This window comes from Chiloscyllium plagiosum, unplaced genomic scaffold (genome assembly GCF_037043375.1).
Source record: "Chiloscyllium plagiosum isolate Xiang-an unplaced genomic scaffold, Cpla_swu_hap1 HiC_scaffold_36, whole genome shotgun sequence".
Classification (NCBI taxonomy): domain Eukaryota; kingdom Metazoa; phylum Chordata; class Chondrichthyes; order Orectolobiformes; family Hemiscylliidae; genus Chiloscyllium; species Chiloscyllium plagiosum.
This window is the reverse complement of record NW_028270174.1, coordinates 42,639,814-42,666,278: the sequence shown is the minus strand read 5'-3', so window position 1 is coordinate 42,666,278 and position 26,465 is coordinate 42,639,814. Positions and strand designations below refer to the sequence as shown.

The following is a 26,465-nucleotide window of genomic DNA, read 5'->3' as shown; positions in this document are numbered from 1 at the left end:
TGGGCAACATGGCTGCAGGGCCCTTCCTGGCTTTAATTTTGAGGAACCATATTTAAAAGACCCAGGCAGCACGTCCCTCTTCACAACTCAGGAGCATCAATCATCCTCTGCTCATCATCCTCACCCACCCCTGGAGATGTTGGAGATATGTGAGGAGTTAGTCCATGCTTTAGTGGCACCTCCCTTGGAGTGGTCCTGAAGGTTTTACACAAAAGAAGAGATGGGCTGTTTCACAGGCAACAAGATGCCATCCTGCATTACCAATGCAGTTTGGATGGAAGTGACCATGGCAGTCGTTATCTGCAAAAACCAGGGAAAAGAACTGATTTTTTGTGCAACACCAGGATAAGTGCCACTCCCAACTCAATGTTTCATGCTCCTTTCACTGTGAGTTAGCATTGTAAAGGTACCACTGCACAGCACTGTGACACACAAGACTGGATTTCAGGTATTTCCATCGCATGCAAACAATTCCTAAAACTTTATTGCTCCAACCCATATGGTATTGTACGCACCACAGTCTCTCCCATTGCCAGGGTGCACACCGAAACCAGAAAAGGAGCTAAAACAGTTAAATTGCTGCATCACCGGCTCATTGAGCTTTCATCGCAACTAGTAGGACCTACACAGCACAATCTTCTCAGAGACTTGCATGTGGCTTCATGGTGAATACTCAGTTGCTTGTAAGGCATACGCACCATGTAAAGCTTTCTTTTTCTCCATGAGCTCTAGTTCATTAATCACACTAAACCACTTTTCATTCAGAACAGACACCCATGGATTGCTCTCTCAGTACATCCAGAGGTATCTTGCAGCACCATTTCCCCTTTGCCAAGGACCCAAATTCCTCCATCTGTTCAGCTGAAAATCTTTGCATCACACCAATTCAAGACATTCCTAGCAGGCCATAGTCCTCTGGGCACCAACCCGAGGCACCCCTACGATCATGTAAGGTGAGGTGACAAAGTCGGTAGAAGTGAGGAGTGCAGATGCTGGAGATTAGAGTCAAGGTTAGAGTGGTGCTGGATAAGCACAGCAGGTCAGGCAGCATCCGAGGAGTAGGAAAATCAACGTTTCAGGCAAAAGCCCTTAATCAGGAGTCATCAGGAGTCTTTGTCAATCTCAGCTACGTTTGTTGAGATGGCACAAAGATGTAGCACTAGGAAATAAAGGACAAAATCATTTTGAAGTCTCTGGGTGTTAACAAGGTGTTAACCTTGTGTATACAGCACTTTCTGCACAATTCCTGTGGTCTCTTTCTGTCCATTAAGATGTTTTGAATATTGCTGTTTTCTTTGCGGATGACTTTGAGAACCAGTGATTACGCCAGATGCTCACATGCACATTATGTATTGCAGCAGACAGAATGTTGAGATTCTTACTCACTGCTGACCTCGAAGGAACATTACTGTGGAAAGCAGGAACTTAAGCTCAATGGTTGGGCAGCATAGCGTAGCTACTTATGTTTTATTCAGAGGGGAATTGAATGCAATAATAGGGACCAATACTGTCACGGATGGATGCATCTATGACAGGTAGATCAGTCAGGATGAGGTCAAGTATAATTTTCTCTTTTGTTCGTTCTATCATCACTCGCCATGATCTCTGTCCCTTCAGCCCCAGCCAGCTCAGTTAGTTGTCATGCTAACCAAGCCAGATTTGTTGTTGGACATTAAAGTGCCCCTCCAGGAGCACATTCTTCCCCATGCCACCCTCAGTGCTTCTTTGAAGTGATGCTGCGTATGGGGTTACTGATTTCTTAGTCTAGAGTGGTTTGGAGATGAAAATCTATGAGCCTTTTGTGCTTGTTGGTGCTGTAGACCTTGGTTCTCCTCTTCATCTGGTGTTTGTTCATCTCCAGAACCTCTTGTGTGTGATTTTATGCGAGCTGATCCTTTAGTCTTCTCCTTTTCCTCATTCTGATCAATGCTAACACAGCTGCTGGATTTGATAGGTCAGACGTGGCATGGAACTACAAGTTTTGCTTTAACAATCACTTTATGAACCAATACTCTCAATAAACCAGCCACATTATAACTTCAAAACCAGAATTTTACCGTATTACCCTGATTTCCGCAATGTCCAAGTAATTAGCTGAAGATGCGTGTGAGAAAGCTTTCTGCCAATAAGTTTTATTTTAGGCAAAGTTGCATTGTTATTTAAGAGATGTATGCTGTAGGTAAAGTATGACAGTGATGTGTATATCCCTTGCATCATGTTTCTTCTGCTTGGTGTATGTTTTTACTTGATCATGTGAACTTCTTAATCAACTGGAATATTCGATCCACTGGCACACTCCTGGTCCGGTAGGTGCTGGTTAAGAAAAAGTTTGCTGCACTTATTTAAAAATAAATATCAGTATTGAGATGGAAGTGTTCCATTTGAGATGTTGACAGAGTCAATGTAACCTATGAGATTTAATCAGTCCCCTCATGTTGGGTGAGAGGCTGCCCTACAGCCTGACCTATTGAGGTGCATTCTCCATGATCCCAGACTGATGTTTCCCTCCTATTGCTGCCGTGTGCACAATACTTGTGTCTTTTATCTTTATTTAGATTTCTATGGACATGGTGATTAGCACAATGTCATTCCTGTTGCCTGCATTATCCCCTGCAAGCCAACCCTACAACCTTGCAATGTGGAGTCCTTGTGTGGTGTTTCATCACCTCATGGCAAGGTTTTACTTCAGTTACACAGGGCATTAGTGAGACCACATCTGGAGTACAGTGTACAGCATTGATCACTCTGCTTACAAAAGACATTGAAACATTGGAAACAATGCAGAGAATGTTTACCAGACTAATACCTGGAATGAGCGAATTTCTTTTTGAAAAAAGGCTGGACAGGCACGGCCTGCATCCCCTGGAGTTTAGGAGAGTCAGAGGTGCATTCACTGGAACATGCAAGATGCAGAGGCGACTTAATTAGGTGCATGATGAAAGGTTATTTCCTCTTGTGGGAGAATCTAAAAGTAGGGGTCGTAGTTTTCACATTACGGGTCACCCATTTAAGACAGAGATGAGTTTCGACTCCCTCACCCTGTTCCCATTTTAAATATACTTGCCCTTGCCTTTGCCATAACATTTGATGGTCTTCTGCTTTCATCTCGCATCTCCTGTATCTTTCTTCAGTCTTCCACTTTGATTCTCAGTTCATTTTCTATCTCCCCAAACATTCTTGCTCTTCCCCCGATCTCACTTTCATTCAGAATTCCATTTTCCACCTTACCCCACCCCCACCCCCCCAATTCAGGAACATTGCTCTTTCTTCCTCCCCAGTGCAGATTGCCCTATTGTGTTCTCTGTAAACACAATAAGTGTTTAACCACAAGAATGTCAGCTACATGTGACTGAGACTTCTCATGGGCTGCTCAGTAGGGAGAGCAGTCAGCCCTAACACTGGAAGCATTTGTGCAAAGAATGATTTATTTCTTAAAAATGCAAATTAATGATACCAATTGGACTTATTGGAGCTTGAAGGAAGCAAACTATCCAAGCAGAAAGACTCCCCATATATTTGGTCGAGGTTGTAAATGTACATATTTCCCAGCATGTGTTGTGAATGTAGATCTGGTGGGCTGGGGTATTAATGACTACAGTATTGATGATGTGCTTAGGAGTGCAAAACAGGTACCCAGCCAACTTCCTGAAAAGTCCTGAGAAATTAACAGCAGGAGGTTAGCCCACCTTTGTGAAAACGGAATTTCTTTGGGAACAGAAAGATTTGGTGGGTGGGTTAGGGAGGTGGTGGTGGTGGTGGGAAAGCTGTGGGGTGGAGGGGAGTGGTGGGGGGAGATTTTGGGGTGGAGGGAGGAGGCTGTGGGGTGGTGGGGGCGGTGGGAGGGAAGGCTGTGGGGTGGAAGGGAGACTGTGGGATGGAGGGGGTGAGGCTGTGGGGTGGAGGGGGTGGTGGGGGAACGCTGTGGGGTGGACGGTAGTGGTGGGGAGATTTTGGGGTGGAGGGAGAGGCTTTGGGGTGGTGGGGGAGGCTGTGGGGTGGAGGGGAGTGGTGGGGGGAGATTTTGGGGTGGAGGGGGTGGGGGGTGAGGGGGTGATGTGGAGGGGGTGAGGGTGTGGGGTGGAGGGGAGAGTTGGGGGGGAGAATGTAGGGTGGAGGGGAGTGGTGGGGGTGATGGTGTGGGGGGGAGGCTGTGGGGTGGTGGGGAGGCTGGGGAGAAAGGGGGTGAGGGTGTGGGGTGGAGGGGGGTGGGGTGGTGAGGATGTGGGGTGGAGGGGGGTTGGGGGGGAGAATGTGGGGTGCAGGGGGGTGGTGGGGGTGATGGTGTGGGGGAGAGGCTGTGGGATGGAGTGGTGGTGGGGAGGCTGTGGGGAGAAGGAGGGTGAGGGTGTGGGGTGGAGGGGGGTGGGGGGTGGGGGAGTGAGGCTGTGGGGTGGAGGGGAGTTGGGTGGGAGGCTGTGGGGTGGAGGGGGTGGTGGGGAGGCTGTGGTGTGGGGGTGAGGCTGTGGGGTGGGGGGGGATGGTGGTGGGAGTGAAGCTCTTGGCAGAGAGACTGTGGGGGTGGGGAGTGTTGGGGGATAAACTATTTCCTCTGGTAGGATGGGGATCCAGAGCAGTGGAGACAACATCAAGATTAAAAGTGTCATGATTAAGAATGTGATGTCAGGAAGTACAATTTCACACTGTGGGGAGCAGAAATCTGGAACGCATTTTCCCTTAAATTTGTTTCTGTCTCGGACTTATAAAACTTCAAAACTGCATTTCCTGGATTGTTGTTGTGTAACGGTATATATGGTTTCAGAACAAAGGCAGGGCAATACAGATACAAATCAGGCTTAATCTTTTATATATTTGTTCACAAAATGTGGGTGTTGCTGTTTTGTCAGCACTTATTGCCCATGCTTTATTTACCTTAAAAAATGTTTTCTTTTAATTCACTCTTGTGATGTGGGCATCTGAGTTGAGTGTGCTGTTGGAAAAGCACAGCAGGTCGGGCAGCATCCAAGGAGCAGGAAAATCGACTTTTCAGGCCGCAAACCTTCATCAGGAATGAGGCTGGGGGCCTCGGGGATGGAGAGATAAATGGGAGGGGGTGGGGCTGGGGGAAAGGTAGCTGAGAGTGTGAGAGGAGATAGGTCTTTCAGTCTAAATCCCACAGCTGAAAAATGTGTAGCTGGAAAAGTGCAGCAGGTCAGGCAGCATCCAAGGAGCAGGAGAATTGACATTTCGGGCAAAGGCCTTCTTCAGGAATAAGGAAGGTATGCCAAACAGGCTAAGATAAAAGGTAGGGAGGAGGGGCATTGGGAATGCGATAGGTGGAAGGAGGTTAAGGTGAGGATGATAGGACGAAGAGGGGGTGGGGGCGGAGAGGTCAGGAAGAAGATTGCAGGTCAGGAAGGCGGTGCTGAGTCCGAGGGTTGGGACTGAGAATAAGGTGGGGGGAGGGGAAATGAGGAAGCTGGAGAAATCTGCATTCATTCCTTGTGGTTGGAGGGTTCCTAGGTGGAAGATGAGGCGCTCTTCCTCCAGGCGTCGTGTTGCCATGGTCTGGTGATGGAGGAGGCCAAGGACCTGTATGTCCTTGGCGGAGTGGAAGGGGGAGTTAAAGTGTTCAGCCACGGGGCGGTTGGGTTGGTTGGTGCAGGTGTCCCAGAGGTGTTCTCTGAAATTTCCACAAGTACTAACTGTACCTGAAATGCTCACATCCGAATCATTTATATAAATGATAAAAAGTAGAGATTTTTTTTTTTTAGATTACATTACAGTGTGGAAACAGGCCCTTCGGCCCAACAAGTCCACACCGACCCGCCGAAGCGCAACCCACCCATACCCCTACATTTACCCCTTACCTAACACTACGGGCAATTTAGCATGGCCAATTCACCTGACCTGCACTGTGGGAGGAAACCGGAGCACCCGGAGGAAACCCACGCAGTCACGGGGAGAACGTGCAAACTCCACACAGTCAGTCGCCTGAGGCGGGAATTGAACCCGGGTCTCCGGCGCTGTGAGGCAGCAGTGCTAACCAGTGTGCCACCGTGCCGCCCACCACTGTGGGCAGACCCAGAGGAGTGCCACAAGGATCAGAGGACCCAGCACTGATCCTTGTGGCACTCCATTGGTCACAGGCTTCTAGTCTGAAAAACAACGTTCCACCACCACCCTCTGTCTTCTACCTTTGAGCCAGTTCTGTATCCAAATGGCTAGTTTTCCCTGTATTCCATGAGATCTAACCTTGCTAACCAGTCTCCCATGGGGAACCTTGTCGAATGCTAAAGGGTTTCAGAAAAACAATGTGTGTTGGTACAGTATTGGTTGGCCTCAGGGCCTGTCCTTGTGCTGTACTGTTCTTTGTTCTAACCCTTATTGGCTGTGAAGTTGGTTCAGTGCAGATTTACTGCAATGGTACTGGGGGAAAATTTTTTTTTCAATTTCCAGTTTGCAGAGAGAGTGCTTGGATATATAATACAGAGCGTCAATGGATAATCTCATTGAGTGATTGAGATTTTAAAGTCTTTGATAAAGTAAATACTGAAGGCTGTACTTTTCTTCTGCCAGTGAGAGCAGGAAGTCACTGTTCACACAGCCACCCACAGTTATGTGTCCAGGCGCCTGAACTGTCCCTCCCAGTGTAGGAAACTGGCCTACTGTCTTCAGCATATACACCACCTTCCCCAGCTATGACTAGTTCCGATGAAGAGTCACTGGAATGTTGACTCTGGTTTCCCTCCACAAACATTGCTTGCCCTGCTGAGTTTCTCCAGCAATTTCTATCTTTGTTTTAGTGTTTACATGCTGTTGAGGGTGATGACAGAAAGCATTTAATCAACTAAAGTTTCTTAGAGACCTGAAACTCTTGTCGCCCAAGAAGCTGTTGATACTGGGAATTTTCAAAACTGAGATGATAGATCTTTGATGGGTATTCCCTGTTACAAAACCAAGATGAATAGATGGAGTTAAGATACAGATCAGTCATGATCAAATCTAATGGTAGGACAGTCTTGAGCAGCTGAATGCAATCCTATCCCTGTGTTCTTATATGTTCCATGTTGTAACCTGTATTAGGAGGAGATTGGCACCTGGGCTGAAGTGTCCAGCTGATGATGACATTCAAAGTCTTGAATATCCCAGACCAGTTTAACACCCATGCTCCTGTCTCTGTTCCAGGCCCTGTGCCAATACGGCTGGTAGGTGGGATTACCATGTGCTCAGGCAGAGTCGAGGTCTATCGTAACTCCAGCTGGGGAACAGTGTGTGACGCTGGCTGGAATATCAATGCAGCAAATGTGACCTGCAGAGCATTGAACTGTGGGACTGCCCTGTCAGAAAGAAGCTGCCCTTGTTTGAGTGAGGCGACTGGGAAAATCTGGATGGCAAATGTGACGTGTAGTGGGACAGAGCCTACACTTGATCAGTGCTCCTCCAATCCTCTGGTGGAGTCTATGTGCAACCATAGTCAGGATGCCAGCGTTATTTGCTCAGGTGAGTATGGTTCCTTGGGCAATGTCAGGAAATAAGAATGATTTTGTGCTTATGTTGGGCTGTTGACCTGTGGCTTGTGTGTCGGGTGACGCAGGAGTGTAGATTGGTATCAGAGTGTAGGTGGTTGTTGTGGCATCTGTTGTCCCCAGACCAACATTGGAAGTCGATGTATGTAATGAGTGTGATGAATGAGGAGTGATGCATGTGTGTTAAAGGCACACTGAGGTCAGCCCACTCAATATCACCTGTAATATTGAACCAGATTAAGGACATTTCAATCTCTATTCCAGCTGTGACATCAATGCGCCTGGTGCGTGGCAACAACATATGCTCCGGTAGAGTTGAGGTTTATCGTGGCTCTACCTGGGGGGCCATCTGTGACAATGGATGGGATATAAACGAAGCAAAAGTCGTCTGCAGAGTGCTGAACTGTGGGACAGCTGTATCAGCAACAAGTGGCACCTACTATGGAGAGGGGACTGAGAGAATCTGGTTGGATGATGTGAGCTGTGATGGGACAGAGTCTGCCCTCGCCCAGTGCTCTGCTAAGTCAGTGGTGGCAAGAAACTGCACAAGCAAGACACTTGCTGGAGTGATCTGCTCTGGTAAGTGGAGTGATCCAACTCAGGACTTTCAATTTTCAGTTAACTCTTGATGCTTGTGTGGGACTATAATCTATAGATTGCTGCTCACTCCCCCAACCATTTGCTACCCAACCAATCTAAGCAAATGGGGTTCTAGCTTCCAAATTTTATGTACTGTGGGAAACATGAGGGTTATCTTTTTGACATCATTTAGATTAATTAAAATAACAAATAGCTTGAATTACTAGTGCAATTACAATTTTATTAACAGTACATGGGAACGATGAGGTTCAGAGCCTTGCCTGGAGAAAGGAAATGTTAAGGAGATGAGAGTTCAGTGTTGCATCTCTCAGCCAACCTTGCAGTTAGGTAGACAGGATGGTTAGGAATGATGGATATTGCTGATGAAGACAGAAAGGACATAAAGGTGGCAGTACTAATGGTGGCAGCAGTACGTGGCTTATCAAAATTGAAATACTACTTCATGGATTGTGATCTGTCAGTCACTCCTCACCAAGCTTGAATTTCATTATGTACATAATTTTTCAAATAATTTGCTGACTTTGCTTATTATTACAAATTTGGTTTCAAAATTAATGGCTTTTAAAGATTCTTCTTGAATCTGTTCATTCAGGTCTGGCAGGGACAATGGATTAGTGAAGGGTTAGATTTCATGAGATCCATGTTAAACTAATTTAGGGAAGCAAGGTGGTTAAATTATGTCGGCATGGACTGAAGAGTCTGTTTCCGTGCTGTCTGGTGTGAAAAGGTAGCAACACTATTACAGGGACATTGAAAGATGGCAGAACTATGGAGGGGGCAATAAAGTTGACAGCAGTTGTGGATTGGTAGTGCTGCAAAAGTGACAGGGTCTGTGACACTTGTTCCCAAGGGACAAGCAAGGAAAACTCTTCGGAGGATCGGTGTGGACTTGTTGAGCCGAAGGGCCTGTTTCCATACAGAAAATCTGGGCAATAAAATGTTATTTTATGAAGCAGCAGGAAGGACAATTCGAGACTAAGTGGCATTAAGAATCTTTCAAGCAAAGGAAATTCTATCTTTTCTGTTATTTGTTAAATTTAAGTGTGTTACAATAAATCAAGTTAATTTACTACTGTTCGTGAAACCTGGAGTGGATGGTCACTAGTCAGGCAATTTATTCTTTGTTTTCTCATTGATACCTTTTGTGGCTTGTGGAACTGTGGGGGACTGTTATCAGCAAACTCTTCCCTGTAGCTAAGTCATGACAATGTGAGTTGAGAATGTGGTGCTGGAAAAGCACAGCAGGCCAGACAGCATCTGAGGAGCAGGAGAATTGATGTTGCGGGCAGGAGCGAATGAAGGGCTCTGGCCTGAAATGTCAATTTTCCTGCTGCTTGGGTGCTGCCTGACCTGCTGTGCTTTTCCAGCACCACACTCTCAACCCTGATCTCCAGCGTCTGCAGACCTCACTGTCTCCTCATGACAATGTAAAGCTGGCAGCCCTTTGAATATAGGCCAAACACATGCTGTTTAGTCAACCGACACTATCATCAGTGTCTCATTGCCCACCTCAACTCTTTAATGGGATGAGATTCATGTTGTAACTAAGCTTTTGGCTCGTTGCCATGTGAACGCCATGATCCAGATGCTTGAGTGGAAAAAGCACCAGCTTTTGTTGCTGCAGTTATGACCAACAAAATTCAGCCCCTTGAGAAAAGCAGAGAAGAATATGCTTGTAGGGTTTGAAGAAGAGAAAGTGAGGTACATGTGGAGCATTGATCAAACAACAACCTATGGGTTAAATAGTTTATTTCCATACTGTTCGTTCTGTCACCTTTCTGATTTGCCTGAAACCAGGAAAATATGGTTGACTTTTCCCCCTTTTTCATTAAAGGTTGTGACCTTTTGAAGCATTTCACTCAGAATATTGACAGAAACTAAACTGAACAAAAGGCAGAACAGTGTTCTAACTTTAATGTCACAGGGTGGCTGTCTGTGATCCCTGTCCATTCAGGGATGGGGATATAGTGATGTTCTGATGTTAAATCCCTCTCCCTGTCTCAAGCCAGCAACCCTGTCCACCCACTGGAACCATGATAACATTGAGTTCCAGGTCACTCTAATTAAAGCAGCAAAAGTTTTTAACACCTTTCTATCTCTATTTCAGGTCCACTGCCCATTCGGCTGGTAAACAATACTCATATGTGCTCCGGGAGAGTTGAGATATATGGCAGATCTGGCTGGCACAATACCTGCAGCAATAGCTGGGATTTAAATTCAGCAAATGTAGTCTGCAGAATGTTGAACTGTGGAAAGGTGCTGAAAGCAACAACCTACCTTCAGGAGGGAACTGCAAACATCTCAATGTTAAACATAAGATGTACCGGGAAAGAGGCTGCCCTAGATCAGTGTGCTGCCAGTGTATCAACGGAGCAACACTGCACACACCGGAATGTTGCTGGAGTGATCTGTTCAGGTGAATAGGATTTCCTGGAAAACCCAATGGTTTGGTTAATTGATTATATACTGGAAGGTTGAGAGGAATGCAAGTTTATGCTTGCACCTTGATTGATTTTTACCTTTCTCTGTGAACCCAGGGAGCCCAAGGTTTATTATGATGATAGTAAGCAAGTGGGTGTGTGTGTATGGGTGTGTGTGTGGGTGTGTGTGTTGGTTTGTGGGTGTGTGTGTGTGTGTGTGTGTTTGGGTGTGGGTGGGCGTTTGTGTGTGTGGATGTGTGTGTCTGTGTGGTGTGGGTGTGTGTGTGTCTGTGTCTGTGTGTGTGTCTGTGTGGTGTGGGTGTGTGTGTGTGTGTCTGTGTGGTGTGGGTGTGTGTGTGTGTCTGTGTGGTGTGTGTGTGTGTGTGTGTGGTGTGGTGTGTTTGTGTGTGGTGTGGGTGTGTGTGTCTGTGTGGTGTGTGGGTGTGTGTGTGTGGGTGTGTGTGGGTGTGTGTGGTGTATGGTGTGTGGTGTGTGTGTGGGTGGGTGTGTCTGTGTGGTGTGTGTGTCTGTGGTGTGTGTGTGTCTGTGGTGTGTGTGTGTCTGTGGTGTCTGTGGTGTGTATCTGTGGTGTGGTGTGTGTCTGTGGTGTGGTGTGGGTGTGTGTGTGTGGGTGTGTGTGGGTGGGTGTGTGTGGGTGTGTGTGGTGTATGGTGTGTGGTGTGTGTGTGGGTGGGTGTGTCTGTGTGGTGTGTGTGTGTGGGGTGTGTGTGTGTGTGTGTGTGTCATGGATACTCAAAGGACTTGCTATCACAACTCTTTCTTTCTTTCTTTCTTTCTTTCTCCAGGAAGTGTCAAGACTTTGTCTCACAGAACCTGCCTTACCCAGAAAGGTGTGTTGAAGAAGCGTAAAATTAACCTTCCTATTAGGATATCTGTGTCTTGTCCTCCCTGAGAACTCTCTCTCTGAGCATTTACAGCAAGCAGAAAACTTTGCTCAGTGAGCTAACTGATAACCAACCATTGCATCAAGCCAAAGAGACCACCTACACCTGAAAATATGATAGACTAAATGGCAGATTTAGGATTGAGAAAGGACGAAGTGTCCTAATAGAGCGGTATGAATCTTTGAAATGTTCTTGTAGGTGTTCTTGAAATTTCAACTTCCCAAATATTGATTGGAAGCTCTTTAGATCAAGTAGATTGGATGGAGCGGTGTTTGTGCAGTGTGTCCAGGAAGCTTTTCTAACTCAGTATGTAAGGTAAAAACAATGACTGCAGATGCTGGAAACCAGATTCTGGATCAATGGTGCTGGAAGAGTTCAGGCAGCATCCGAGGAGCTTCAGCAAAATCGACGTTTCGGGCAAAAGCCCTTCATCAGGAATAAAGGCAGAGAGACTGAAGCGTGGAGAGATAAGCTAGGGGAGGGTGGGGTTGGGGAGAGAGTAGCATAGAGTACAATAGGTGAGTGGGGGAGGATATGAAGGTGATAGGTCAGGGAGGAGAGGGTGGAGTGGATAGGTGGAAAAGGAGCTAGGCAGGTTGGACAAGTCCGGACAAGTCAAGGGGACTGGAAGTTTGAAACTAGGATGAGATGGGGGTAGGGGAAATGAGGAAGCTGTTGAAGTCCATATTGATGCCCTGGGGTTGAAGTGTTCCGAGGCGGAAGATGAGGCGTTCTTCCTCCAGGCGTCTGGTGGTGAGGGAGCGGCGGTGAAGGAGGCCCAGGACCTCCATGTCCTCGACAGAATGGGAGGGGGAGTTGAAATGTTGGGCCACGGGGCAGTTTGGTTGATTGGTGCGGGTGTCTAGGAGATGTACACTAAAGTGCTCTGCTAGGAGGCGCCCAGTCTCCCCAATGTAGAGGAGACCGCATCGGGAGCAACGGATACAATAAATGATATTAGTGGATGTGCAGGTAAAATTTTGATGGATATGGAAGGCTCCTTTAGGGTCTTGGATAGAGGTGAGGAAGGAGGTGTGGGCACAGGTTTTACAGTTCCTGCGGTGGCAGGGGAAAGTGCCAGGATGGGAGGGTGAGTCGGAGGGGGGCGTGGACCTGACCAGGTAGTCACGGAGGGAACGGTCTTTGCGGAAGGCGGAAAGGGGTGGGGAGGGAAATATATCCCTGGTGGTGGGGTCTTTTTGGAGGTGGCGGAAATGTCGGCGGATGATTTGGTTTATGCGGAGGTTTGTAGGGTGGAAGGTGAGCACCAGGGGCGTTCTGTCCTTGTTACGGTTGGAGTGGTGGGGTCTGAGGGCGGAGGTGCGGGATATGGACGAGATGCGTTGGAGGGCATCTTTAACCATGTGGGAAGGGAAATTGCGGTCTCTAAAGAAGGAGGCCATCTGGTGTGTTCTGTGGTGGAACTGGTCCTCCTGGGAGCAGATACGGCGGAGGCAGAGGAATTGGGAATACGGGATGGCATTTTTGCAAGAGATAGGGTGGGAAGAGGTGTAATCCAGGTAGCTGTGGGAGTCAGTGGGTTTGTAAAAAATGTCAGTGTCAAGTCGGTCGTCACTAATGGAGATGGAGAGGTCCAGGAAGGAGAGGGAGGTGTCAGAGATGGTCCAGGTAAATTTAAGGTCAGGGTGGAATGTGTTGGTGAAGTTGATGAATTGCTCAACCTCCTCGCGGGAGCACGAGGTGGCGCCAATGCAGTCATCAGTGTAGCGGAGGAAGAGGTGGGGAGTGGTGCCGGTGTAATTACGGAAGATCAACTGTTCTATGTAGCCAACAAAGAGACAGGCATAGCTGGGGCCCATACGTGTGCCCATGGCTACCCCTTTGGTCTGGAGGAAGTGGGAGGATTCAAAGGAGAAATTGTTAAGGGTGAGGACCAATTCGGCCAAACGAATGAGAGTGTCGGTGGAAGGGTACTGTTGAGGACGTCTGGAGAGGAAATAACGGAGGGCTTAGAGGCCCTGGTCATGGCGGATGGAGGTGTAGAGGGATTGGATATCCATGGTGAAAATGAGGCGTTGGGGGCCGGGGAAACTGAAGTCTTGGAGGAGGTGGAGGGCGTGGGTGGTGTCTCGAATGTATGTGGGGAGTTCCTGGACTAGGGGGGATAGGAGAGTGTCGACGTAGGTAGAGATAAGTTCAGTGGGGCAGGAGCATGCTGAGACAATGGGTCGGCCAGGGTGGTCAGGCTTGTGGATCTTGGGAAGGAGGTAGAACAGGGCAGTGCGGGGATCCCGGACTATGAGGTTGGAAGCTGTGGGTGGGAGATCTCCTGAGGTGATGAGGTTCTGTATGGTCTGGGAGATGATGGTTTGGTAATGGGGATTGGGGTCTGGGAGATGATGGTTCGGTGATGGGGGGTGGGGTCATGGTCGAGCGGGCAGTAGGAAGAGGTGTCCTCGAGTTGGCGTTTGGCTTCAGCGGTGTAGAGGTCAGTGCGCCAGACTACCACTGTGCCACTCAGTATGTAGATTGTCCGACCAGAAGGGAGGCCATATTGGATTTGGTACTTGGTAACGAACCGGGACAAGTGATGGGCTTGTTAGTGGGTGAACATTTTGGTGATGGTGACCACAATTCTGTGACTTTCACCTTGGACTTTTACAATTGGGGGAAGGGTAATTACGATGCTGTAAAACAGGATCTGAGGAGCATAAGTTGGGAGCATAGGCTGTCAGGGAAGGATGTCGTGGAAATGTGGAACTTTTTCAAGGAACAGATATGACGTGTCCTTGATATGTATGTACCTGTCAGGCAGGAAAGAGATGGTCATGTGAGGGAACCTTGTTTGACGAGGGAGGTTGAATGTCTTGTAAAGAGGAAGAAGGAGGCTTACATAAGGTCGAGGAAACAGGGTTCAGACAGAGCATTGGAGGGATACAGGATTGCCAGAAGGGAGCTGAAGAAAGGGATTAGGAGAGCTAAGAGAGGGCATGAAAAATCTTTGGCGGATAGGATCAAGGATAACCCCAAAGCATTTTATGCGTATGTGAGAAACACGAGAATGACGAGAACGAGGTTAGGTCCGATCAAGGACAGTAGTGGGAGACTGTGTATTGAGTCGGAAGAGATAGGAGAGGTCTTGAATGAGTACTTTTCTTCAGTATTTACGAACAAGAGGGACCGTATTGTTGAAGAGGAGAGTGTGAAACGGACTGGTAAGCTAGAGGAGATACTTGTTAGGAAGGAAGATGTGTTGGACATTTTGAACAACTTGAGGATAGACAAGTCCCCCGGGCCTGACGGGATATATCCTAAGATTATGTGGGAAGCAAGAGAGGAAATTGCAGTACCGTTGGCAATGATCTTTTTGTCTTCACTGTCAACGGGGGTGGTACCAGGGGACTGGAGAGTGGCGAATGTTGTGCCCCTGTTCAAAAAAGGGAATAGGGATAACCCTGGGAATTACAGGCCTGTTAGTCTTACTTCGTTGGTAGGCAAAGTAATGGAAAGGGTACTGAGGGATAGGATTTATGAGTATCTGGAAAGACACTGCTTAATTAGGGACAGCCAGCACGGATTTGTGAAGGATAGGTCTTGCCTTACAAGTCTTATTGAATTCTTTGAGGAGGTGACCAAGCAGGTGGATGAGGGTAGAGCAGTGGATGAGGGTAGAGCAGTAGATTTAGTATACATGGATTTTAGTAAGGCATTTGATAAGGTTCCCCATGGTAGGCTTATGCGGAGAGTCAGGAGGCTTAGGATAGAGGGAAATTTGGCCAATTGGATAGAAAACTGGCTAACCGGTCGAAGTCAGAGAGGGGTGGTAGATGGTAAATATTCAGCCTGGAGCCCAGTTACAAGTGGAGTTCCGCAGGGATCAGTTCTGGGTCCTCTGCTGTTTGTAATTTTTATTAATGACTTGGATGAGGGAGTCGAAGGGTGGGTCAGTAAATTTGCAGATGATACGAAGATTGGTGGAGTTGTGGATAGTGAGGAGGGCTGTTGTTGGCTGTAAAGGGACTTAGATATGATGCAGAGCTGGGCTGAGGAGTGGCAGATGGAGTTCAACCCTTGCAAGTGTGAGGTTGTCCATTTTGGAAAGACAAATAAGAATGTGGAATACAGGGTTAACGGTAGGGTTCTTAGTGAGGTGGAGGAGCAGAGGGATCTTGGGGTCTATGTTCATAGATCTTTGAAAGTTGCCACTCAGGTGGATAGAGCTTGTAAGAAGGCCTATGGTGTACTAGCGTTCATTAGCAGAGGGATTGAATTCAAGAGTCGTGAGGTGATGTTGCAGCTGTACAAGACTTTGGTTAGGCCACATTTGGAGTACTGTGTGCAGTTCTGGTCGCCTCACTTTAGGAAAGATGTGGAAGCTTTGGAGAGGGTGCAGAGAAGATTTACCAGGATGTTGCCTGAAATGGAGAATAGGTCGTACGAGGATAGGTTGAGAGTGCTAGGCCTTTTCTCGTTGGAACGGCGAAGGTTGAGGGGTGACTTGATAGAGGTTTATAAGATGATCAGAGGAATAGATAGAGTAGACAGTCACAAACATTTTCCCCGGGTACAACAGAGTGTTACAAGGGGACATAAATTTAAGGTGAAGGGTGGAAGGTACAGGTGAGATGTCAGGGGCGGGTTCTTTACCCAGAGAGTGGTGGGGGCATGGAATGCGCTGCCTGTGGGAGTGGCAGAGTCAGAATCATTGGCGACCTTTAAGCGGCAATTGGATAGGTACATGGATGGGTGCTTAAGCTAGGACAAATGTTCGGCACAACATTGTGGGCCGAAAGGCCTGTTCTGTGCTGTATTGTTCTATGTTCTACCCTAGAGGTCTATAGTTGCTCAGCCATTGAACAGTTTCGAGTCTGAGATTGACTGAAGCTTGGGTACTAAGGGAATTCAGGGTTATGGGATCAGTTGGCAATTTCAGAAGAGATACAGATGTTGTTACTCTTTCTCTAAACCATGCTGAACCTGCCATGGGAAGTTTTGATGAAACACTGTTAGAGACTCTGCATCTGGTCCCTCACTGGCAGCAATTCCATTACTTTACCAAAGGCCGATATATTTCAGCTGTCTGGCTTCTGAGCACTGGAATTCTCTCTGGATGTCCTCAGCTCTGTCTGTCCCTTTAGGATATTTCTTGAAATGTAGATTTTTAACAAGCTTTGTGGCTCAGTGTCAAACTCCATTTAATAACTGGTCTCATGAGGTTTCTTGGAATGTTTTACTCCCTTGAAAATGCTGTTTAAATGAAATTTTCTCAAACACAAATCCTTTCTTGATATTCCAGATGTCAATCAGAAACGTGTGGTTGGAAGAGTGCATTTCTCCTTGACTGGTGGGAACCTTTGTCCCTCTGATCCTCAGGTGACAGAGACTTTGAAGAAAGTGGTGAGTATGGAATACTGTTCCACAATTCAGTATCTAGGAGACAGTGAGGTCTGCAGATTCTGGAGATCAGAGTTGAGAGTGTGTTGCTGAAAAAGCACAGCAGGTCAGGCAGCATCCGAGGAGCAGGAAAATCGACGTTTCGGGTGTAAGCTCTTCATCAGGAATGAGGCTGGGAGCCTTGGGAGTGGAGAGATAAATGGGAGGGGGTGGGGCTAGGGAGAAGGTAGCTGAGAGTGGATGGAGGTGGGGGTAAAGGTGATAGGTCAGAGAGAAGAGTGGAGTGGATGGGTGGGAAGGAAGATGGACGGGTGGGACAGATCATTAGGGCGGTGCTGAGCTGGAAGGTTGGAACTGGGATAAGGTGGGGGAAGGGGCAGAGTGTCCTCGGCAGAGTGGGAGGGGGAGTTGAAATGTTGGGCCACATTCTCAGTGGAGTGCTGCGCATTGTGAGAGCGAGAGGTTGGACTTGGTAAGGGGGTTGGACAGGTTAAGGCAGTTGATGTCACGGTGGCAGTTTGAAATGAAGAGGTCAAAGGTGGGTAGCAGGCCTGTACAGGGTATCCAGGTGGATGGGTGTGTTGGAGGCAGGAGTAGGGGTCCTTGGTGGGAGGGAGGGTGTCTTGGTTGGAAAAATAGGCCCAGAGGCAGAGGCATCAGAAGAAACATTCCAGGTCGCAGTGTGTGTTGAGCTCATTAACCTGGGATTGTCGAGGGATAAAGGTGATGCCTTTACTGAGGACTAAACATTTCTCCTCAGTGGTGGGGGGGGGAGGTCTGGGAGGTCTGGGGTGAAGGCACAGCAGGGATGGGAGCTAGGACCTGGAGTGGGGCTGGTGATGGAGGTGGGAGCGGAGACAGTGGCTTGAATGGGTGTGGTTATGGGGTCAGTAATGACATCACCAAAGGAGGTGATGCTTACAAAGGGGGTGGATGTGGTGCTTTTGGTTAAGTTAACAGGGGAGGAAGTGACATCACGGGTGGGTAGGGCAACTGTTGGGTACTCGGCTGCTGATGTCAGTGGGAGTGTAAGTGACATCACTGATGGGAACTACCAGCTGGGCTGAAGTGACTGCCGCAGCGGCAACTATGGGGGCAGAAGTGACATTCAAGGTAGACATCACATCAGTGATAGTGAATCCAGCGGCGCCAGTGAATTCTGTGGTGATAGTCTTCTCTGCAGTCGCGGAGATGGTTGGGTGGACAGCGATCTCAGAGATGGTATGGTCGGCAGTGGCTGCGGGCTGTGCGGCAGCAACGGGGGTGGAGGTGATGTCATCGACCACCCCGGCGGTTGTGGAAGGATCAGTCACGTGGTGAATGGCATTTGGGCGGGTCCAGAGGCCAGGAGTACGTTCTGGAAGGTTACGCCGGCACCACTTCCCACCTCTTCCTTCGCCACACTGATGACTGCATTGGCACCTCCTCGTGCTCCCACAAGGAGGTTGAGCAGTTCATTAACTTCACCAACACATTACACCCCGACCTTAAATGCACCTGGACCATCTCGGACACCTCGTTCCCCTTCCGAGACATCTCCACTTCCATTCACAAGGACCGATTCAACACTGACATTTTCTGTAAACCCACCAACGCTCACAGCTACCTGGATTACACCTCCTCCCACCCTACCTCCTGCAAAAATGCTATCCTGTATTCCCAATTCCTCCTCCTCCTCCGCCGCTCCCAGGAGGACTAGTTCCACCACAGGACACACCAGATGGCCTCCTTCTTTAAAGACCGAAATTTTCTCTTCCACGCGATTGAAGATGCCCTCCAACACAACTCATCCATGTCCCGCCCCTCCGCCCTTGAAACCCACCCCTCTAATTGCAACAAGGACAGAACTCCCTGGTCCTCACCTCCCACCCCACCAAGCTCCGCATAAACCGCATCATGCACCAACATTTCCGCCACCTACAAATGGACCCCACCACCAGGGATATATTTCCCTCCCCGCAAAGAATGTTCCCTCCACGAGTACTAGTCAGATCCACGCCCCCGAACAACCCACCCTCCCTTCCTGGCACCTTCCCCTGCCACCACAGGAATTGCAAAACTTGCGCCCACACCTCCTCCCTCACCTCCATCCAAAGCCCTAAAGGAGCCGTCCACATTCATCAAAATTTCACCTGCACATCCACCAATATCATTTATTGCATCCATTGCTCCCGATGCGGCCTTCTCTACATTGAGGAGACTGGACACTTTCTCTCAGAGTGCTTTAGAGAACATCTCCAGGATACCCGCACCAATCAACCCCACCGCCCTGTGGTCCAACATTTTAACTCCCTCTCCCACTCTGCCGAGGACATGCAGATCCTGGGCCTCCTCCACCGCCGCTCCCTCACCACATGGTGCCTGGGGGAAGAACGCCTCATCTTTCGCCTTGGGACCCTTCAATCCTAGGGCATCAATGTGGACTTCACTAGTTTCCTCATTTCCCCTGCCCCCACCTTACCCCAGTTCCAACCTTTCAGCTCAGCACCATCCTCTTGACCTGTCCCACCTGTCAATCTTCCTTCCCCCCTATCCACTCCACCCTACTTTCCGACCTGTCACCTTCACCCCCACTTCCATCCACCTATTGTACTCTCAGCTACCTTCTCCCCAGTCCCACCCCCGTCCCATTTATTTCTCCACCTCCAAGGCACCCAGCCTCAATCCTGATTAAGGGCTCTGGCCCAAAATGTTGATTTTCCTGCTCCTTTAATGCTGCCTGACCTGTTGTGCTTTTCCAGCAACACACTCTCAACACTATTCAGTATCTGCCTCCTTTGGAGTATATGAGAGTGCAGAGTGCATGTTACTCATTTATCCCAGTGTCACAGATTCACTGTCAGGGTTGTATTTTTATCAACAATTCAAGATGGACACAGGTGACCAAAACATGATGCTGTAAATCAGCCCCCTCCATTGCTAACGCTGCTTTCCTGGGTGAGTGAAGGGAGGATGGGAAAGTGAAGTTGCCAGCATTATTAGTGGTGCACATTTATATGATTAAGGATCTCATTAAGGGTTCACCTTCTGTTTTTCATGGATGTCTAACCTTTAGAATCCAAATCGAGCTGAAAAGCTCAAGTCTGTATGGAATAGCATTGGTAACATTGATAAAACTTTGTGATCTTTTATAAAAATGTGAGAGTTTAACAAATATCTGTTGGGGATTGACAACATTCTTAAAATGTTAGCTTTTCCCTAACTTATCTACAGTTCCAGGTCTTCTTCATCTCTTTGAATATGCATCTTCTTCCCTTTTTAAAAATATTATTCACTTATAGCAGCCACAACTGTTTTACTTAGAATCCCTACAGTGTGGAACAGGTCAACACTGACCTGCCAAAGAGTAACCCACACTCCTACCCTACATTTACCCCTGACTAATGTACCTAATACAGTTTAGCATGGCCAATTCATCTGGCCTGCACATCTTTGGATTGTGGGAGGAAACTGGAGCACCCAGAGGAAACCCTCGCAGACACGGGCTGTTAATTAGCTGCAGAGCTTTTGGCACTGCAATTAGGCTAAAACTTGACAATAATGCTGATCAGTCTTCTGTAGATATCCGGGCTGGGTTTTCAACTGGAATTGATCCTGCATCTAATCCTCATGCAGTATTGGTGCCCTATATCTGTCTATCGTCTATCCATCCATAGGGTATTAAAGGACACAGTGAATGTTGGTAATCTATCACTGGAACACAGGCATCCTCTGCATTGGTCTTCCTGTAGGGTATTTGAGGCCAAAGTGATTATTCCCCGGACACTGATCCACTCTCAGTATCTGTCTTTACAGGGTATTGAAGGACATGGTGAGTGCTATTAATTTATCCCCAGGATCACAAAATACCCTAAAACTTAGGAGTTGAAGGAGGACTATAGGCAACATATATTAATCTTAGATATTTCTACTTACTTCCTAACCATATTACTATTTACAGATTAGTTCAATCCTGGCATCTATCCGCGGGGGCCGACTGTTAAAAGTTGAAGTGAACCCAAGTCTGAGCTGCGTGAACTGAAGAAAGACACAGCCGAATTGAAGACTGTTTCATTTTAGAGCAACTTCAGCCCAGAAGCAGCCATGGATAACTGGAGCAGTGCTGCACTCTTCAAAACATCATTTTCCTTTGCTAAAGGCCTCAAGGCAGTGTTTGTTATTCTTTGTTTCTCTGCACAGTCAGCTCAGCCCTGCCTGGAATAAGCAACCTTAGCCTTCCCTTCCTCTGTAATCTCGACTGGAATTCTGGAGATTGTCAGAAAAAGTGAGTTCAGAACGATAGGCGAGACAATAATGCAAAGGGTACCTAGTGATTTCTCAACATATTAATTCTCAGCTTTCACCTGTGAAGGGAGTCTTTCTAAAAACTAAAGTGTGATTTTAAAGCATACTTGCTTTATTACATTTTTTGATGCAGTTTGCAGCAGAATTTGATAATACAACTGGATTTCCTATATTAAAAAAGTAATAACAATTGAAAGTGCACTTCTTTGGCTGTAAAGTGGTAAAAGACATTGTACCAACACAATATTCCATGTTACTGTTCATAAGCAGAGACAGAGAACTTTAATGAATGGCAGGTAGAGTGGAAGAAATGTTGTACATAGAACAAAGAGAAGCATGCCATACACCTCCTTACCAATCATGTTGCCACTTTCAATGAGCTTTGGACTTGCATCCCAAGATCTGACTGTATGCCAATATTCCTAACGGTCCTGCCATTTTATTGCATGTTTTCCTCTTCCATTTGACCTCCCAAAATGCATCACCTCACACTTGTCTAGATTAAACTCCGTCTGTGGTTTCTCCACTGATCTATGTCATGCTGCATCCTTTGACAATCTTCCTCACTATCCACACTCCACCAATTTCTGTGTCATCTGCAAACTTTCTAATCAGACCACCTATATTTTCATACAAATTGTTTATGCTGTTTACAAACAACAGACATCCCAATGTATGGACAATGTGGATGATTCCTAAAGAAGGTAGGAAATGTCAAAAGGTGATCTTGCAAAAGCGAGAGTGATTGAGCTGGACAAGGGAAGGGGTATATGGTATTAGGTAATGCAGAAACGTGTGGAGTGTCACATCAAATTTTGGTCTAGGTGTTGGAATGAAGTATTTGAAATTTAACCATCCAACCCACTGCTGTACTGAGTTTGAGATTGTAACCCGCTTTGAATATTATGCTTAATAAGTTTATAAATGTCATATCCAGTGTTGTGAGCCCTTTTGTTTTAAGGATCTAATTCCAGCAGCACCTTCTAAACCCAAGACCTCTAACATCTAGAAGGACAAGGGCAGCAGATACTTGGGAACACCACCATCAGCAAATTCTCTTCCAGGACACACATCATCCTGCCTTGAAATTATTTTTTACTGCAGCTGAGTCAAAATCATGGATCCTCCTTGGGTGGAGGGACATTTCGGGTCTAAGGACTGCAGCAGTTCACAAGGCAGCTTACCACAACCTAGGATAATTAGGAATGGGCTGGCCTAGCCAGCAATGCCCATGCCTCATCAATCAAAAAAAGTTTAACTGACCTCCCATAATCAAGGGAGTGTTGTCTTGACAGAAACAGAAATATACGCTGTTGGGGAGTTCTAAAATCCAGGTTGACACTCATTATCGTACTGCCAGTACTGAGGGACTGCTACACTATTTAAAATAAATACATGTATTCTAAGATTTGAGCCCTTAAATTAGGCCAACACTTCTAGTAATGATACAGCACCGTTGGAAATGCAGTCCTTTGAATCAAGCATTATAGTAGCATAAGGGATCTCTCCTTGGTGTCCTGGGCTTAGTATTGATACTTCAGTTGACATCATGAAAACAGGAGTACAGGGATCCTATATATGAGCTTATATTATCTATAGTAGTCACATTGGTTAATAAGATCATTTAAAACTAAAACATAAGCCAAACACTGGTTTACGTTTTGAGGGATAGAATTGTAAAGTCATGCGCTCACCTTCAATCAAATTTTGGTTCAATAACATTTCAAGGGGCAGGTCCTGGCCTAGTCGTTTTATTGACTATTAGTTAAGAGACCCAGGTAACGTTCTGGGGACCCAGGTTCAAATCTCACCATGGCACAATTCAACAAAAAAAGTGAAATTAACTATGAAACCATTGTCAATTATTAGGGAAAGCCCATCTGGTTCACTTACGCTCACTGCCATCCGTGCCTGGCCTACATGTGACTTCAGATCCATAGCAATGCGGTTGGCTCTTGCTAGAACCTTACTTGTTTATGAATGTCCGGTCTTTACTAATAACTAAAATCAAACAACAACCTCAGTCACTCTGCACAGTTCTGGTCTCCATATTATGAAGGTGAATATAAAGATACTGAAGAAGTAGCTAAGAGATTTGCAAAGATAATTCCAAAGTTATTTGAGCTTCGAACAATCTGGAAAAACAAAACAAGTGAATTTCATTTTGTTTGAAAAATGAACACCAGGGAATAATTTATTAGAGATCTTTAAAATTAAGAAATATGTTTGTATGGAAGATACAGAGTAAAACTGGAGTCAATCAGTATAAGATATGAAAGGACTCATGAGGCTCAGTGTAGAAAAGTTGTTCACATTTGGGGGTGAGACTAGAACCAGTAGCCATTAAAATAAATTGTAATTAATAACTCCAATACGGCATTCAGGAGAATCTTCTTTACCCAGACAGTGGTGAGGGTGTGGAACTTTCTACTTTATGGAGTGATTGAGGGGGAACTAAACAAGCACTTGAGAGAAAAATTAATTCAGGTGCTGTTAGACTTGGATGGAAGTGGAGTGGAATATTATTGCTACCTTGACTTTGAGCACCTCTGTCAAATCTCGGCTCGACCTTCTGCTCTAAGGAATCCAATCCCAGCTTCTCATGTCTCTCCATAAAACTGAAAACTCTCCTCATTCCTTGGATCATTCTTCAAAATCTTTTCTGCACTATCTCAGATCCCCTTATATCCTTCCGAAATTGTGGAAATGAAACTTTAGCTGAGTCCAAAACTAAGTATTGTAAAAGTTTAGCATATTTTTTTTGTTTTGTTCTCTATGCGGGATCTGATAAATTCCAGGATCTTATATGTATGCTTATTACAGGACAGACTAAAACAACGTGAAGCTCATGAAAAGTCAACATGAATTAGTTTATACTTGTATTTCCAACTGGCCAGAAGATGGTGTTCTAACATTACTCCTTCCTTGCAATTCCATGCAAATTATATCTCCTAATTTCTAGTCATTTGCAGACCTATCTAAACCATTGGTTTCCGATTCCTAAGAGGATATCTCCACTCTTAACTCAAACTTTCCAAATACAGGCAATGGACTTGACCCAGCTTGACCTGCCCCATCAGTGATTTGTTTTTTTTCCCTCGACCTTTAATTGAATTTTCCCCTTCATCAGATTTGTCTGTCCATCTATCTCTGACTGATATTAGATTAGATTACTTACAGTGTGGAAACAGGCCCTTCGGCCCAACAAGTCCACACCAACCCGCCAAAGTGTAACCCACCCATTCCCCTACATTTACCCCTTTACCTAACACTACGGGCAATTTAGCATGGCCAATTCACCTGACCTGCACATCTTTGGGAGGAAACCGGAGCACCTGGAGGAAACCCACGCAGACACGAGGAGAATGTGCAAACTCCACACAGTCAGTCGCCTGAGTCAGGAATTGAACCCGGGTCTCTGGCGCTGTGAGGCAGCAGTGCTAACCACTGTGCACCGTGCCGCCCATCATGATATCTAACATGATTTCAGGAACAAGCTATCGATAGTCTGCTCATATCCTAACTATCCACGTAATAAGATTAACTTGATTATTCCCAACTCTTCTTCTTCTTGAGCTTTGGAAAATGAAATATGATCTACATGTACAAATCTAGTCTGTCCAGCGTCAAACATCTTGACTACATACATGTGAGGACATGTTCACTACACTTCCTGCTGACCACTTCAATCATGAATGACATTCTTTCAACTTAACTTTCTGGTTCAACTTCAAGTTTTTGTCTCTCACTCGAACTTAATCATGACTGTTTCTCAATCTGAATTCCTGTTCATCTACTGCATGTGCTAACAGTGGCTTCAGCAATGAAAACCTCAAGCTAGTCTCTCTTCTAAGTAGTAGCTCAGTTAGCATCCTACCAGTAGTAGTGTGAAGTGTTTTACAATGAATAAACCAAAAAATACCAGTTAATGATATAATGGCATCTGACTTTTTTTTCCAGTTTAGTATCTAGCATTTGTTTAATAAGAATACCTTTAATAATTTATATTGTGCGCTGTGCTGCTCATCAGGAAACTGATGAAGGGCTTTTGCCCGAAATGTCAATTTTCCTGCTCCTTGGATGCTGCCTGACCAGCTGTGCTTTTCCAGCACCACTCTAATGTAGACTTTGAATAAAACGGAGGTCTATTATCAATTTCTTCTGGGAACCAATAACATGCAATTGAATTGAAAATCTTTTAAATATTGCTAGATGTTATTCAACTCATTTGGGAATCCCTCAAACCATTTTCAATAATATCTCTCTTAATAAATAACTTTTCAATTCAAATTCTGAAAAAAAATCAATGAGTAGCCTCAGCCACACACTGTCTGGCCAATTTCAATATTGCAAAGGTAGTGATGATGGCTTATTACCCACAACTAGTACAATCTATACTGTTTCACAGTGTCTTTTATGTCCTTGCTAAGCCTGGCCTCAAATACAGCTGTTCACAAGTCATTCACAAGAGTTGTTCATAAAGATCAATTGGGACCTGTACCTTTTCACAATCACAACTCCGGCTTTCTAGACAACACAACCTTTAATAACTGGCAACTCATTCTTGCAGATAAACAAACAAGCTGATTCCTCAATCCAGTAACTGATTTAGCCACCCATTTGCAATAGAATCTTTCGAACACATGGTTACTAAACATTGTTCTGCCAATGACATCAGCTGTGAATATAGACTCATCAACCTGCAAAAAGAAATATCCCCCCTGCCCCCGCCCCCACTGGGTTCTAAGTTTGATTGGGATAGTGATCTCAACATTACTTCAACATTACAATGATCGTCTGATCAGCTCTAATTGATATCATTTCTATGGACTGGAAAAATCAAAACCATTCTCTGCATTCAGGCTAAAGCAAGTATTGGAGCTTTTGCATCAAAATAGCTGTCTGTAGTTATCAGTAGTTTTGATAATAAAACAATGACCATGCAAGTACTTGTGAAATCTTCTTACTCCAAACATCAAAGACAATGCTTTGCTGTATAAGGAAATGATTCTAGTGGGTTTAATGTGCATCTTGCATTGGCTTGATCCATTCTTATTTGTCTCATGCAATTAATGTGTGGAGACAGGTAGTTCTACTCCAGCTTTTGGAGGGAGCAGATGTATCTGCACCAGATTTCCAAGGCCCTAATAATTATGGCTAACCAAATGTAGGTGTACTTATTACTATTATACAACAAATCTTCTCGTTACATAGCAGTGCCTTTTCTACAGTGGTGCAGTGGTGTATCCTCCACCATTGGCCACTGGATAGGTCCAGCAGATAAAGCAAAGATAAAGGAGAACACATGGCAGTGAACTTCCTCAGGAAGCTCTGATGCACGTACCACGTACTGGTAGAGGTAACAAACAGCACAGGAGACCAAGAGTGGTCATTTGGGATAAAAAGCCATGGTTTACACTCTTTCTGAACATAAA

The 26,465-nt window shown here is 46.1% G+C and overlaps 1 protein-coding gene across 1 annotated transcript in view; it reads left to right on the top strand.

Moving 5' to 3' along the window:
• LOC122546924 (scavenger receptor cysteine-rich domain-containing protein DMBT1-like) overlaps positions 1 to 24,961 on the top strand; it is an 84,029-nt gene extending 59,068 nt beyond the window's left edge. The window contains exons 18-23 of the mRNA XM_087980118.1: positions 7,126 to 7,440; positions 7,731 to 8,045; positions 10,174 to 10,482; positions 11,293 to 11,337; positions 16,649 to 16,749; positions 20,687 to 24,961. Coding sequence (XP_087836244.1) covers positions 7,126 to 7,440; positions 7,731 to 8,045; positions 10,174 to 10,482; positions 11,293 to 11,337; positions 16,649 to 16,749; positions 20,687 to 20,767 — 1,166 coding nt within the window. The 3' untranslated portion in view covers positions 20,768 to 24,961. The remainder of the gene's footprint in view (positions 1 to 7,125; positions 7,441 to 7,730; positions 8,046 to 10,173; positions 10,483 to 11,292; positions 11,338 to 16,648; positions 16,750 to 20,686) is intronic.
• Positions 24,962 to 26,465: the final 1,504 nt, after the last annotated feature.